The sequence below is a fragment of the Pochonia chlamydosporia genome, chromosome 2 (genome assembly GCF_001653235.2).
Source record: "Pochonia chlamydosporia 170 chromosome 2, whole genome shotgun sequence".
Taxonomy (NCBI): Eukaryota; Fungi; Ascomycota; class Sordariomycetes; order Hypocreales; family Clavicipitaceae; genus Pochonia; species Pochonia chlamydosporia.
The window spans coordinates 2,497,320-2,511,078 of NC_035791.1; the positions used below are offsets into that span (position 1 = coordinate 2,497,320).

General features: G+C 51.9%; 7 protein-coding genes across 7 annotated transcripts; 4 read left to right on the forward strand and 3 right to left on the reverse strand.

Annotated features, from left to right (window-relative positions):
- Positions 1–50: 50 nt before the first annotated feature.
- VFPPC_02872 (transcription factor Iwr1) lies at positions 51–1,436 on the reverse strand (the record flags this gene model as incomplete). Its single annotated transcript, XM_018282453.1, has 3 exons — positions 51–283; positions 351–1,304; positions 1,367–1,436. The coding sequence occupies 3 exons, from the start codon at positions 1,434–1,436 to the stop codon at positions 51–53; spliced, it is 1,257 nt and encodes a 418-aa protein (XP_018146931.1).
- Positions 1,437–2,780: 1,344 nt separating this feature from the next.
- On the forward strand, positions 2,781–4,049 carry VFPPC_02873 (hypothetical protein; the record flags this gene model as incomplete). Its single annotated transcript, XM_018282454.1, has 3 exons — positions 2,781–3,024; positions 3,107–3,390; positions 3,456–4,049. 3 exons carry the CDS (start codon positions 2,781–2,783, stop codon positions 4,047–4,049), a joined length of 1,122 nt encoding a protein of 373 aa, XP_018146932.1.
- Positions 4,050–5,274: 1,225 nt separating this feature from the next.
- On the forward strand, positions 5,275–6,093 carry VFPPC_02874 (cell surface spherulin 4-like protein; the record flags this gene model as incomplete). The annotated part of the gene is made up of 1 exon (XM_018282455.1): positions 5,275–6,093. One exon carries the CDS (start codon positions 5,275–5,277, stop codon positions 6,091–6,093), a length of 819 nt encoding a protein of 272 aa, XP_018146933.1.
- A 137-nt stretch (positions 6,094–6,230) lies between these two features.
- On the reverse strand, positions 6,231–7,112 carry VFPPC_02875 (phytanoyl-CoA dioxygenase; the record flags this gene model as incomplete). Its single annotated transcript, XM_018282456.1, has 1 exon — positions 6,231–7,112. One exon carries the CDS (start codon positions 7,110–7,112, stop codon positions 6,231–6,233), a length of 882 nt encoding a protein of 293 aa, XP_018146934.1.
- Positions 7,113–8,091: 979 nt separating this feature from the next.
- On the forward strand, positions 8,092–9,906 carry VFPPC_02876 (ATP-dependent RNA helicase Mrh4; the record flags this gene model as incomplete). Its single annotated transcript, XM_018282457.1, has 1 exon — positions 8,092–9,906. The coding sequence occupies one exon, from the start codon at positions 8,092–8,094 to the stop codon at positions 9,904–9,906; it is 1,815 nt and encodes a 604-aa protein (XP_018146935.1).
- A 501-nt stretch (positions 9,907–10,407) lies between these two features.
- VFPPC_02877 (ATP-dependent RNA helicase Mrh4) lies at positions 10,408–12,090 on the forward strand (the record flags this gene model as incomplete). Its single annotated transcript, XM_018282458.1, has 1 exon — positions 10,408–12,090. The coding sequence occupies one exon, from the start codon at positions 10,408–10,410 to the stop codon at positions 12,088–12,090; it is 1,683 nt and encodes a 560-aa protein (XP_018146936.1).
- Positions 12,091–12,437: 347 nt separating this feature from the next.
- Positions 12,438–13,398, reverse strand: VFPPC_02878 (TipA protein; the record flags this gene model as incomplete). The annotated part of the gene is made up of 2 exons (XM_018282459.1): positions 12,438–12,557; positions 12,616–13,398. The coding sequence occupies 2 exons, from the start codon at positions 13,396–13,398 to the stop codon at positions 12,438–12,440; spliced, it is 903 nt and encodes a 300-aa protein (XP_018146937.1).
- Between the last annotated feature and the right edge of the window lie 361 nt (positions 13,399–13,759).

Genomic DNA, 13,759 nt, shown 5'->3' on the forward strand with positions numbered 1-13,759 from the left:
GGGGGGTGGCGGTAGAAGATGGGAAACAATGTGATTGTGTATTGAAACTGTTATCGGAATGCGGAGTTGCGCTTCATGAATTCTTTGATGCGTGCCATACGGGCGTCGTCGTCATCGCCGATACCGCCCTCGAGGACCATTTCGTCCTGTTCTTCGTAGTACTCGTTATCGTACTCTTCCTCGTCTGAGTTATTGCCGTGGCGATACAGGTAGGCGTCTCGACCATATTCGTCGTCAGAGTCTACTTCATCCTCGGGATAGTCTGCAGTGTAATAGTTTTCCGCTGGCAGGCTGTCAGTATGCACAATGCTTCTGCTCTTTGGGCCAAATCTATGGTGAGGTAAGCTTACCGTTCTCATCTTCTTCGTCTTCCCCAAGCTCATCGTCCTCATCCCATGCTGATCCAAAGAAGAGCAGGCTTTCGTCCTCGTCCTCGAAAACTAGAATACCAACATCTGCCGGTGCTACGTCCAATGCCACAGAGTTCGCTGGAATACGGACGTATTCCTCAATGACCCAATCGCTGTCATCGCCTTCCTCATCGCTAATGTCACTCATTGTGGTGTCGGTAGAGGTGGCTGAGCTTTGAGGGGGCGCAAGCTCTGGGTGTCGCTCATGGAACCTCTTGGCTGGGCTCTTTGGCTTGAATCTCAGCGGCTTATTGTCCTTGTCTATTTGTTCAAGGCTCGCGCCAAGCTCATTGAGCACCCATGCATTCATATCATTTGCTATTTTTTCCATGTCCTCATTATGACGGTTCATGAGGGATTCCGGTAGAGGTGGCCGATCTGGCGTCTCATTCTGCGAAGTCGTAGTGCGGGCTTTATTAGCTACCCCTGGCCGCTTCAATTGTTTCTGCTCTACGCCAGTTTCTGGAGTCTGTTCGGTTGGCTGCATATCATGTTCAAGCTGTATCGGGAGCTGTCCAGACGCTAGACTGCGTCGTGTTTTCGGAACCTTCTTCTTTCGCGTGGACTCTACGAACACTGCAGGGCCATATCTCGTCTTTTTGGAGATTCCAGAGCCCGAACCTTGGGTTCTGCCTTTTGCCAGCATGGATTTTGAGACATGAAACCGTCGAGGCTCGAGAAGACCTGACGGCTCGCTGCTAGGCTGCGTTTGCTTAGTAGGTATTTGCGTATCATGTTGACGTTTGTTTGAACTCGGGACGTCGTCTGGTGCCGAGACATGGATGACAGGTTGGGTGGATTTGCTCTCTCGTTGGGGTTGTTGACTGGCTGCTTCGCGGCGCTGATACGCCCAATTGCTTCCACTTCGGTGACGTTTCGAGTCGGCATCAAACTCTACAAAATCAGTAAGTAATCAAGTCGGCGTCGGGAGTGGTTTGTGTTGGAGAAAGACGTACGGAGGAATTGGACGGGGGCTTCGTCAACCCGCTTGCGCTTCACGCGGATGAGCTGCGGCGGGATGGACATGGTGGCCTAGGCACCTCGTACCACCAAATCACGCACCTCGAAATCACTCACGACTGATCAAGATGACAGTCACTGCTGGCAGTCCTGATGCGGTTGTTCATGTGAAGATGTTCCTGCCGGTGATGGTTACGTGACAAATGCTGTGTGGCCGCCGTGCAGCAGTGAAATCGGTCAAGTTCGAAGTTGTAGCCCCACATTGGGAATTTTTATGAGATCGAACGTGGGGAGGGAGCTAAGGTAAGCTAAGCTAAGCTCATCTAGGTCAACGGGATGTCAAGGATAAGAAGGCAATTAATTGCAATCACGCATTCGCTTCCGTGTTCGATGTCGTTCAATATGGCGGGCCGGTTCATGGTCCACAAGGCTGGCCATGTTGAGCGAGGATTTTGTCCGAGGCGAATTAGAAATATTGCTCATACGGAGTACAAGTAATGTCGGTTGGTAACCGGGCGCCAGCCAATCTTTAGCAGGCTGTTGGATCAGGTCAAACAAACCTTGAAGTTCAAAGACGGTGACTTTACAAAGTACAGCACCTGATGGTTCGGCGCCACGCACTTCGATTGGTCCGTTTGATGCATCAGTTCATCTTGATGTCCACTTCAGAGCTCACCGTTGCAATCAACACACATGCACCTGATGGGGCCAGCTCAAAGGTACTTGGGTACTTGTATCAAATACATTTGATACCACTTCAGACTCAATGCAGCCAAAGTACAACACATGTACATCCCTCCTCACATCCCGCCCAATTGAGCTGTGTAGACTCGAGCAAGCCAGACCAGAAAGGCATCTGATGGCTGCCAGCCCAACGCGGGGAAGCACCAGGCTGACATCTGGATGGAACATTGAATCAAGTTGGAGAACAAGAGCAGGTTTATGGCTACATGGAAGTACTGTACCAGACCATTTAGCCATTTGAGCCTGAGAGATGGGACTTGGATGCCTCGGCGTCGTCATTCTCGTGCCCAACTAAACTCAGACTTGCCATTTACACCTTCCGAACCAGCCGTTGGTTTTCATTCTATTCATCATCTTATGACGCTGGACTGGACCCAACCAACGCCTGAAGCCTTTGTCTGATTGAACGAATCAATTACACTATTCCTTGCGGCCGCTTGAGCTCGTGTAAACTATTTGCGAAGCTCGGGGAGCTTGCGTCTCCATACTCTTTTTGTCGCCACCAAACCTGCAAGCAAAGCAACGCTGCCCGTCAACTACAATCCATCAAGCAAACAGTCTGAACCTCTTAACGGCGCGCATCGTGGTGGCTTCATCATCTTCATCTCCATCTTCAAATTAATCTTGGCCTCCTCCTCCTCCTTCTCCTTCTACTTCCAACACAATATGTCCACAAACAAAGTGCCGGTAACTGTCAGCTATCGGAAACGGGGCCTTGCACCTCCCGTGTCGGTTGCTGGCACATTCTCCGATCCGCAGTGGGAGCCGCAAGAGATGCATGGCGTCATTGACGAATCTGGGGAGCACCACTTTACCATTCAGATTCCCGTCGAAGCCGGGAAGGAGTATTACTACAAGTTTAAAGTTGGCAACCAAGACGGTTGGGTCCTAGATGAACATGCTACCGTCGGTTAGTTATTCCCTCCATAATGATTGATGATAAGCTGGACAAGCAAAGCGTTGAAGCTAATAACTTACGCAAAAAAAAAAAGTCCACGATGACAATGGAAAGCCTCGTAATCTTCTCAAAGTCCCTGTAACAAGCAATACCACGGACAGAGCCCATACACCGCTCGTCGAAGCCACCGAACGGCAGGATGATGGCCCCGTAGCACCGGGCCAGCATACCATCATGGCCTCGGGCCCCAAGTCGCTGCTGCCCAATGTGTTCCGAGACAAGCAGCTGAATGAGGCTGAGCAAAGATCCAGAACTCCCATCAAGCAAGTTGCCGAAGTTGCTGCAGAAGTTGCCGATACGGCAGCAAAATTAGACAAGGTGAGCTCATTTTGGCAATCTTTACGTTGCTTTCTGTCCCGACGTTCACACTGATGAGCCAGTAGCTTGACACGACGGTACCATCACCCATCCCCATCAGGGGACGTGCGGACAGCGACATGCCGGTGGAGGAGGAAATTGCCACACCTTTATTCGCTCATGAATCCTTGGGAGCGTACGAATTTGTTGACGACGGCCTCGACCACGAATTCTTTGGGAAGAACCCGAAATCGCCCAATTCGATGCCGTCAGACAGTGGTTGTAGTCTGGGGGACGTAGACATGGACGATCCCACGCTAGAGAAGTTTCCTTCCGATAGGTCATCGGTGATTGATACCTTGCGGAAGATCCAATCCAGTACGGACGAGGGACGATCGAGCATGGAAGACGGACAACATTCGACTCCAGCAACGTCGAGGAGAACAAGCGTCGACTCATCCGACGGCAATGGCGGACAATTAAGCCCGATATCGATGAGAAAACGAGACAACAGGACGTCTAGAAGTAGCTTTGGCCGTCCAATATCTGCAGTCTCATTAAGCTGCATTGACGAGGAACCCAAGGCTTCGGGTGATGTACGTTTTGGCACAAAGTACGAGGGTGACGGGAGCACAACCGATGAGGACAGTGGCCTAGTGATGAAAGCTGGCAAAGTATGATGACAATGGTGTTGCTCGACGAATATCTTGCGGTTAAAGCATACGGATACAGGATGTCAATTCTTCGTCCCGGGTTAGCGTGGATGGTGATGGGTGCACGATGACCTATGTTGGACAATTAGGATTAGGCTTAAGCGATTTATATTTCAGTATCGTTAGTGAACAGGGTGCAGCTTGTTGAGCACTTCTCAAACGTGCAGACGGAACTGCTGTTGGTTCCCTCGGTCGAGATCAGTAAGGCTAGTTACACAATGTATAACTCAAACCCTTGACTTGAACACTGTGTACACGTTTCAGAGATGATGGCGACCCGTTCTAACGTATTGCAGGAGCAGAAATGCATGACCTTGCCGGGAGTTCGGCATACTCTCCCCTCTTGGCGGGATATCGGTAGCTCATCCGAAGCAGGGTCAGTACGGCATGAAGCAACTCATGCCGGTGATGGATAGAAAAGGAGCAATTGTTCCTCTAGCCCACCATTCTCAACGCCTTTCCATGAACAGTTCTATGGACAGCTTTTACTCACAAGTAGGTATAATTAACATATCACATCAAGGACGGGCAACCGCATACATTGGGTGCCTTAGTAGGTTCACCACCTTCCCTCTCCGTATATTCCTAGCCGACGCTTAGGATATAGCAGGCCGACAGGAAGCAGATCACAAGTACTAGTCTTACGATAAGGCGGTTTGTGTAACTCGAGCGGATGAAATACTCGGCATTAAACCGAACGCTGGGGACCGAATCCTTCAGCTCAAATCCAAAGGCGCTAATTGCTCACCGATGCAACTGCCTTGTCTTACATACTGTATGTAGCCAGTGGGCAATCTCCTACCTCCTCCGGACTATTGGAATGATATTGGTTCCAGAGTGAGCCTTTCCGGCCCACAACACCAGATACTCCTCGAATTGTAGGTATTTTGCAACTGCCGAGCACGGCGCAACCCCAGCTCGGTTAAGCGGCCCGAAGGACCTCGACATTGATATCCCGTATCGTATCACGAATTACCAGGATCCGCTAATGCCGAGCTGGGAGTGTCAGAGTCGTAATGGGGGCTGAGAAGGAGTTGGTGTTGCTTACATGGGAATCACTAAACAAAATGCCTTCCTCGAAACCTACCTAGGTATATAAAGCATAAAGCACTCCTTTGACCATTCATCGAAACCCTTCAAACTCATCCATAACCAACTCCAACTTGCCGCAACTCCAGAACCCGTAACCAAAATGCGTTTCCTCATCCCATCCGCCCTCATCACCACCGCCTCAGCAACGGGCATCCTCCTCCCACTATACGTCTACCCATCCGCAACATACAACGACGGCGCAGCAAACTGGACGCCCGTCCTCACCGCAGCATCATCCAACCCATTCCTCCGCTGGCTCACCGTCATCGACCCCCAAAACGGCCCAGGAGGCACCTACCTCCCCGGCAACAACGACATCAACTACATAACCGGCGTGTCGAAGCTCAACGCCCATGCCAACATCAAAACCATAGGCTACGTGCGCACAGACTACGCCAAATCACCGCTCGACGAAGTCAAGCACAACATCACCACCTGGAAGAACTGGGACACCTACACGGGGGCGAACATCTCCGTCCAGGGCATCTTTTTCGACGAATCGGCACAGGATGCGGCGTACATGAAAGAGGTGGTGGGGTTTGCGAAATCCACGTTCGGAAGGGCGATTACGACGGTGTGTAATTTTGGAGCGGCGGTTGACGCGGCGTATTATGGGGTGTGTGATGTGGTGGTTGCGTTTGAGAGTTGTTTGAATTGTGCGCTGGGGCCGCAGTATAAGAGTGGGATGACGATTGATGCGAATGTTCCGGTGGACAAGAGAGGGCAGGGGGCGGTGATTGTGCATCATTTTGAGGGGACGGCTTTTGATGGGAGTGTTGCGGATGGGGGTTTGGTGAGGAAGTATTTGGGGACGGTGAAGGAGAAGGGCCTTGGGTGGGTGTATTTCTGTTCAAAGGATTACAATGATATTGGGAGTGGGCCGGCGACGGTTGGGGAAGTTGCGAGGGGGTTGGCTTGATGGGATGGGTGCTTGTGAAGATGTCGAAGTTTGTGTACATGATGTAGATGTATACACGATATTGTGACGGTGTTTTGCTTCAAATGTGTGAATAGACTGAAAGTTACAGCCTCTACAGACATGTATTCAACTTCAACTCACCCCGACAGCGAATATCCAACATCACCAACATCCTGTCCCATCTTGACCAAATTCCCCTTCATATGCTCTGCCAACTTCCTCTCCTCGCCGTCCAACACCCCAAAATCCAACCTATCAATCCAATTCCTCAGTCCATGCTGCAAAACATTCCTCGCCCTCAACTTCGCACCATCCACATGTCCAGCACTCCCATGCAACGTCATCCTCTCCACCGTCGCGTCGTAAACCCCCCTATGCACAATATTATTGTTATAAAACACGATATCCCCAGGCTCCATCTTGACAACCAACTGATCCGGCAGCGTCTTCTCATACGGATCAGCATTCCTCTCCGTGTCAGTCCTCGCGCGGAGATGCGACCCCGGCACCACGACCAGACTCGCATCCTCGTACAGCGCGAGATTCCACTGCGCCGAAAAAGCAGGCTTGTTCAACCGCTCCAGTTCTTCCTCGGCAGTAGCCGTAGGTGGAATGTCGTCCCTGTGCCAGCGCAGCTCAAAGTCATGGTCTGGCCGGACGAGCAGGTTGAAGAGTTCCATGACCAGGTCGTCTCTTGAGCATTGGAGAAGCTCCAGAGTAGGATTGATGATGGCGTCCGAGAAGTAGACCTTGATGAACTCCTCTTGGAACGGCATGTCTGGGTGCATCACGCCTTGGACACCCCATATACCCTCGGCGGCTGGGTTTGGCCCGTCGATCTTCCAGGGCGGGAATTGCTTGGGAAGGGTGCGGACGTCGGGCCATTTGCCGGCGCGGGCGTTGGATGTTGCTGCTGAGGCGGCTTGGCGGAGTTTTTCGAGGGTTTCGCCTGTGAAGGCTTTGGGGACGAGGACGAAGCCGTCTCGGTTGAGGCGTTCGAGAAGCGTTGGGCTGGTCATTGTGTTTGTGGTGGGGAGGAGGAGGTTGTGTGTAAGTGAGTTGTCAAGTGTGTGAGATGTTGTATGTATATATATGGTTGGAGTTGAGGTAGGTGATGTACGTATCTAAATCCGTGCAGAGCAAGTCATATCAAAGTTAACAATCAAATTGAATGCTTATTGCACCAAAGTGACCATCGGATGATTTTTGGTTGGCCCGTCGGCTCGTTTGGGTCCCAAGTTGGCAACGTTACAATTTAATATCGAACTCCCAGCGCCAGGTACACCGATTGGCACACTTAGACCAAATGGACCAAACTTCAGCAGGCAAGTGCTGGACAAGCGGGCCGTGGTGCGTAAAGATGCGGGGTTGATGAGTTGATGATTTGCAGTTGGCCATCACTCACTCGCATGAACGTAAGCCATGCAATTTGGATGTAGGTCGTTTACTCAGCCTCGGCATCTAGTCATTTTGGGATGGCACGATGACTTTCTTGGAAATTGTTTGCTAATGGAAATGTTGTGGATTGGAGCGGCTATGACAAACTGGGACTTTGACGTGTTATTGACCTTGGCAGTATGGGAGAGCCTCAATTTGCTTGGTGTAAGTAATGGAGCGGAGTGCTCCGAACTCAACTCATGTCTTGGGCAAACTGGCTATGGCAATAGTACTTTGAATTAATTATGCTTCGCAATGCGGAAATGGATACCAGTTGAACATTCTGATATCAGAAGATGAGTGCAATGCCTGCTTCCTCTCACGAGACCAATCCAGATGGTCAAGTGCCACCAGCGAGTTTGTGGAGTCAATTGGATTCAATGTTCAATGTTGCACAATGCTCGGAGAACACTCAAGCCACAAACGGCGCCTTTAGCGCCGATCTGCCGCCAACAGGACCCAGTTTCTCGCCAGGGACAAAAAAATCCGAATCGCCTCTTCGCATCTATCCACGCCAACTACTCACACGCCACGCCCGACGACGGACGCATAATGCAGGCCATGGCGTCGAATTCGGTCTGTTCATTATGCATATCCACGCTTGGTCGTCGGATAGCCCCTCGCGCGCTGGTCCAGCCTGCACTTGCGCAGCGCTTCATGTCAAGACAAGCCAAGGCAAGACCATCTCGCATGGTGCTCTCCGACAGAGTCCATCGATCCCCTGCCTCTGCCGACAGGCGCAGGTCCCGGCAAGACTCAATTGATGGGCCCTTTGCCGGTATGAACCGACGAGTCGCAAACGTCGACCCAGCTCGAGCACCTAGACAGTCAAAAGCATCGTCAAAGAGCGACGACAGAGATGCTGCTCCGCGCCGTGATGAGCGAAGAACACCCGACGACCGCAAGGCGCTGAAGATGCAGCGCGCTTTGGCTACTGTTTCGTACGGAAGACGAGTTGGTTTGAAGGACAAGATGGCTCAATACGAGACCTTTGACCAGTTTGACTTGTTGCCAGGACTTCAGTCAGCTGTGACGGACGAGCTGTTCAAAAACATGGTCAATATCAAACCCACACCAGTACAGCGACTGGCTATTCCCGCACTATTAGGACAGCCGAATCCAGGAGAGAATAAGACCCCGAGTAAGGAAATGAAATCATTCCTTTTGGCCGCAGAGACAGGCTCAGGGAAGACTCTGGCCTATCTCCTTCCAGCTATCGACGCCCTCAAACTGGCAGAAGCTGAGGACCCAGATATTAAGGCATACAGGGAGCGGTTTGAGGAAGAGAAAGCACGTCAGCAAGCTGGAAGCTTCAAGGGAAAGCCATTTGAAGAGCCACACCCCACAATGGCCAGACCAAAGGTCATCGTCTTGGTGCCTACTGCTGAGCTGGCACAGCAAGTGATGAAAGTATCAAAATCACTTTCACACGTCGCCAAGTTCAAGACGGAGATGCTATCCTCGGACCTCAAAGCACAGCAGATTCAGCGAAATATTTACGGCCCAAAGGGGATTGATGTTGTCGTCGCCACCCCTCACCTGTTAGCCTCCATCGCCGACTCCGACCCCAACATCTTGTCCCGGGTGTCGCACCTCATAGTTGACGAGGCCGACTCCCTGCTGGATAGAAGCTTTGCGCCCGTTACGACAAGCATTATCGAGCGCGCCATGCCGTCCCTGAAGCAGCTCGTTTGTTGCTCTGCTACCATCCCTAAGAAGCTGAACAACTACTTGGCCACGAATTACCCCAAGATGGTACGCATCACTACGCCTAACCTGCACGCCATTCCGCGACGTGTCCAACTCGGCGTCATTGATGTCTCGAAAGATCCATATCGGAACAACAAGGATCTTGCTTGCGCAGACGCAATCTACACCATCGGCAGGGAGGCGTCGGCCCATGAAGGCCCGGTGAAGGGCGAGGTGGACGTTCGCCGCGTGCTGGTGTTTGTGAATGAGAGGGGAAAGACGGAGGAGGTGGCTGAGTACTTGCGATCAAAGGGAATAGATGCGCAAGCGTTACACAGAGATACCCCGGAGAAGAGGCATGGCGAAGTTCTCGAGACGTTCACGTCCCCGGAACCACTACGAATTCAAGCACCTGCAGCAGCAACTAGTGGTCGCCGTCGCTCTCTGGCCAATGTCAAAGCGCTTGTGGTTACGGACCTGGCATCAAGAGGCATCGACACAGTAGCTGTGCGACACGTTATTCTGTATGATGTTCCTCACACAACTATTGATTTCATTCATCGACTCGGACGAGCTGGTCGAATGGGTCGTCGCGGTAGAGGTATTGTTCTGGTTGGCAACAATGACAGAAAAGATGTTGTTTCGGAAGTGAAGAATAGCATGTTTATGGGCCAGGCGCTCATTTAAAAGGTTCAAGTACCATTTGGGTTTTAACCACCTTTTTGGTTGTAAAATTCATGTATAACAGTCGGTTGGGTATGGTGCACATGGAGCCTGGGCAAGGCAATGAAGGTATAATCTCCAAGAAATAGAAGCATTAATATGGAATCTCAATAGAGTGTATACCCAAGGGAACAAACGCAATTGATCTGGCCGATACTGTAAGAGTCGTTGCAAGGCAGTGACTTTGTACTTGCCGTTTCCTAATCGAGATGGTGAATCTGCATTGCAGCCCAGACCATGCTGGGCTAGTTCAATTTGGAGTTTTGTCCGCGTCGCGACGCGTCTTGGCTGCATCACTCTCCAAAATATCCACTTCCGCACGCGCAACCAACCTCACACAAGAAAGTCACAATACTCGATTTTGGCCTCACAACGACCTCTATACATGCGCCTCTCCATCCGGCTATAGATTAATAGCACACATCTTGCAACCAGTACCACTTCTGCTCGACCACGTTTCCAATCATGCCTCGACCAAGGCGAGCGCGCCAAGCGCCGCCAACAACAACCAACCAAAAACCAACAGAGCCCAAGACCGTGACCGATCACGAAGATGAACCGCGCGGTCAAACAAGAGGCCGCGCACGATCTACGCGATCTACGGCGGCAACTCGCCTGAGTCTCGATGAAGAGGATGCTATTCACACCGCAAACCAAAAGCGAGACGCTGCTCTGGAGAGTCTTGCCAACGAGGATCCAACAGTAACAAGTGGCCCAGAAGACACGAGAAGCTCGATTGAAATTGGACGACGCGCTATGGCTACGCCGGCTATGCGAAGGGATACTACTGGCTTGGATCTGGCGGATGACGATGTATTTGGAGATTTGGGCGATAGCTTCGCGGACGGAGATGTTCCCGAAGCGCCTCATTCAGCAGCCAGCTCGTCTGCAACTCTGAGCCACTTCAAAACACGGCCTAGGTCACGTCAGTCAAGCATAATAGGACGCAACGATCCTCCCATCCGACCAAGTAGTAGAAGTGGGCATACTCCTGGCGTGAGTTCCTCATTTAACATTGGCGTCTTCCGAAGACGTGCCAGGGAGCCCAGCATCCTCGCCACATCACGACGAGCACGGTCACAAACCGGCAGTGTAGCCGGCAGCGTGGCAAGCAGCAGAGCGGGAAGCGTAGCTCGGGACTCTGAGCTCGAAAGCGAGGGCGAGTTCGCACCAGAGGCAGAATCAACACCTCTTAATAATCGGCGTCGCTCAAGACGAAGCAGTCAGCACCATGTGGAACGTGATGCTTCACCGTCACCATCCGCTGGGGAGCGCAGACGATCACTCAGAAAGCGCAAGAGCGAGGACAACGCGCCATCTGAAAGTTCTCGACCCGAAAAGGTCGCCCGGGTCGAAGCCAACGGCGGCATGGACATCAGCAGTGACTCGGAGCTATCTGAACTTGCTTCCCCGTCGCCGCCTGCCGCCCGCTTCACGAGAGCAGTCACACCCATCGATCTGGATGAGATTAACGCCCCTCCAGCGAGCAGTGACTCAGAAGCAGACGACAATATCTGGCCTGACATTCATACACTAGCGAAGAAACGCCGTCGTCCATCCTTCGCCACACCTGCCCGCAACAACAGGGACGACCTATCCGACGTGTCTTCACCGCCGTCACTCACACATTCACCCAACTACGGCACCCGGGCCAGAGGGTCCAAGCAGCAGCGCTCCCCGCGCATCACGACTGCGGACCTGGCAAACCTCCTACCCAAACGACGGTATAAGCGTACCCGAGAGGAGTTCGACATTGACACCGATGAAGAAGGCCAGGATGACGAGCAGGATACCCGGCCACGACGCAGAAAGGGCAGTCGTCCACCAAGCAGAGCTGCTTCCCGCCAAGACCGAAACGCACTCAAGCCAAAGCAGACACCTGTGTCGGTGCGCCGCTCCGCCAGAACTGCCTCCAAGACATATCATCGTGAGGAAAATAAAGAGAATGAAAGTGAGGAGGACGAGCAGGATAATAGCCAGTTTCAGCCACTTCCAGATGATACCTTTGACGTGGGGGCGTCTGTGACGGAGGATGTTCAGAATGCGGATGAGTTGAAGAGGGCGACGAAGAAGTTCAAGGAGGTTGATAAGTGGGAGTTGTCGTTTGAGGAGGTGACGGAGCCGTCGTCACCGCCGGGGGCTCGATAGGCGGTGTTTGTTCTTGATGAGTTATGGCGTAATGGGCTATATTACTGATGCTCTGGAGTTTTTGGGGTCGCCTGATGATGGCATGGGATGGGGTGGAATAGTGGTTTCGTATCCTGGTAGTTGGGCCTGTAGCTGAACTATTTACTGGATAGTTTGCTTAATGATACTTGATCCCACGGGGATATACCCTTCAATTGAGATGTTTCAGGTACTTGGGAACAGCAACGCTTGTTTATTCATTACTTCCGACGATCAACATGGTGTCAGTCCCGAGAAGCAAATTCCAATTCCGCGACCTTAACGCCATGATATCTAACTATGCAATACACCAACTCTCACCACCTACGTTACTTCAAACAAACCGCCTCGGTCTTATGCTCCACAACATCCAGCAACGGATCCAATTCATTCGGATTCCGCAAGACAACCGTAATATCATCCGGTAAACGCCCCGACATGAAGAGTTTCTAAACACAATTAGCACTCACTAGTCATCAAGCCAATATCCAAGAAGCAAATACATACCCGCTTCACGTCATCAAACTTGCCCTCCTTGGCAGTATACTCCCTCAACACCTCATCCGTCTCAAAATCAACGTACATCCTCGTATCGCGCAATCTAACAACCACATTGTCCAGTCTCATGAAAAGCCGGCATAGGATCAACATGCGCTGCTGGTGTACTCGTACTTTTGCGCTGTACATCGATATTCCATTGTCGTCTAGCTCGCTCTCGTACAGGACCACCTCGTCGAAGAAGAGGATCGGGTCGCGCCGCTTCAACAACTCAATTGGGATTGTCTTGTCCGTCGTTTGAAACTGCGGAGTGGTCGCACCCTCCTGTGCTACGCCCACCGTTCCCGCATATGTGGTCGAGTAGCTCCAGTCATAGGGCTTGACGACCTCCTTGATGCTCTGCGTGGTTCCTTCGCGGGTGCTCTCCCAGTCTCGTGCGTACGCTACCTTGAGCATGTGCTTGTCTGTCTTGTCCACTGCGTCGAGGGCGTCCGGGGTGTTGAATTCAAAGTACCACTTTGACGGTCTGTGCAGGATGGAGACGATGTTGTCGCCGAAGATCATCTCCGGCATGGGAATGCCGATTTTGTCGGTCAGTTGGTCGATGGCGCCGGCTTTGGATATGGGCAGCTTGCGGGTTGATATGGTGAAGTTGCCTTGGGAGTGGTTCTTGGTGGCTGCTTGGAGGGCGTCGCGCGTGGGAAACGGCTCGTTGAGGTCGCTGACGTGGTTTATTGGGCGGGGAGGGCCGGTTGGGCCCGGGGGTATTGGGGGGAGACGGGATGACTGCATTTTTGAGGATTTGCGTTGGTGGTTTTGTTGGTGAGCTGAAGCTGTTGTTGAAGATGTAGTGCTGTGACGTCGGGAGGTTCAATTGTTGCGGCTTGGATGTCGAGCTAGCGGGGTTGGTGGGGTTTGCTTGGTGAGAGTGAAAGAATGAGTTGGGCCTGGCCTGGTTGTTCCTGGTGCAGTTGAGCCGACATGGGCAGGTGTGTGGTGACAAGGGCCATCTGGAGGGCAACGGGAATTGAAAACGATGGACGGACAAGAAGATTTAGCAAAAAAGTATAATGCATGCTGTCAAAATGCAAGTATACGGTAATGTAGCCGATTTACCAGGCTACGGTATAAAAATGCTATGACAAAGACTTAT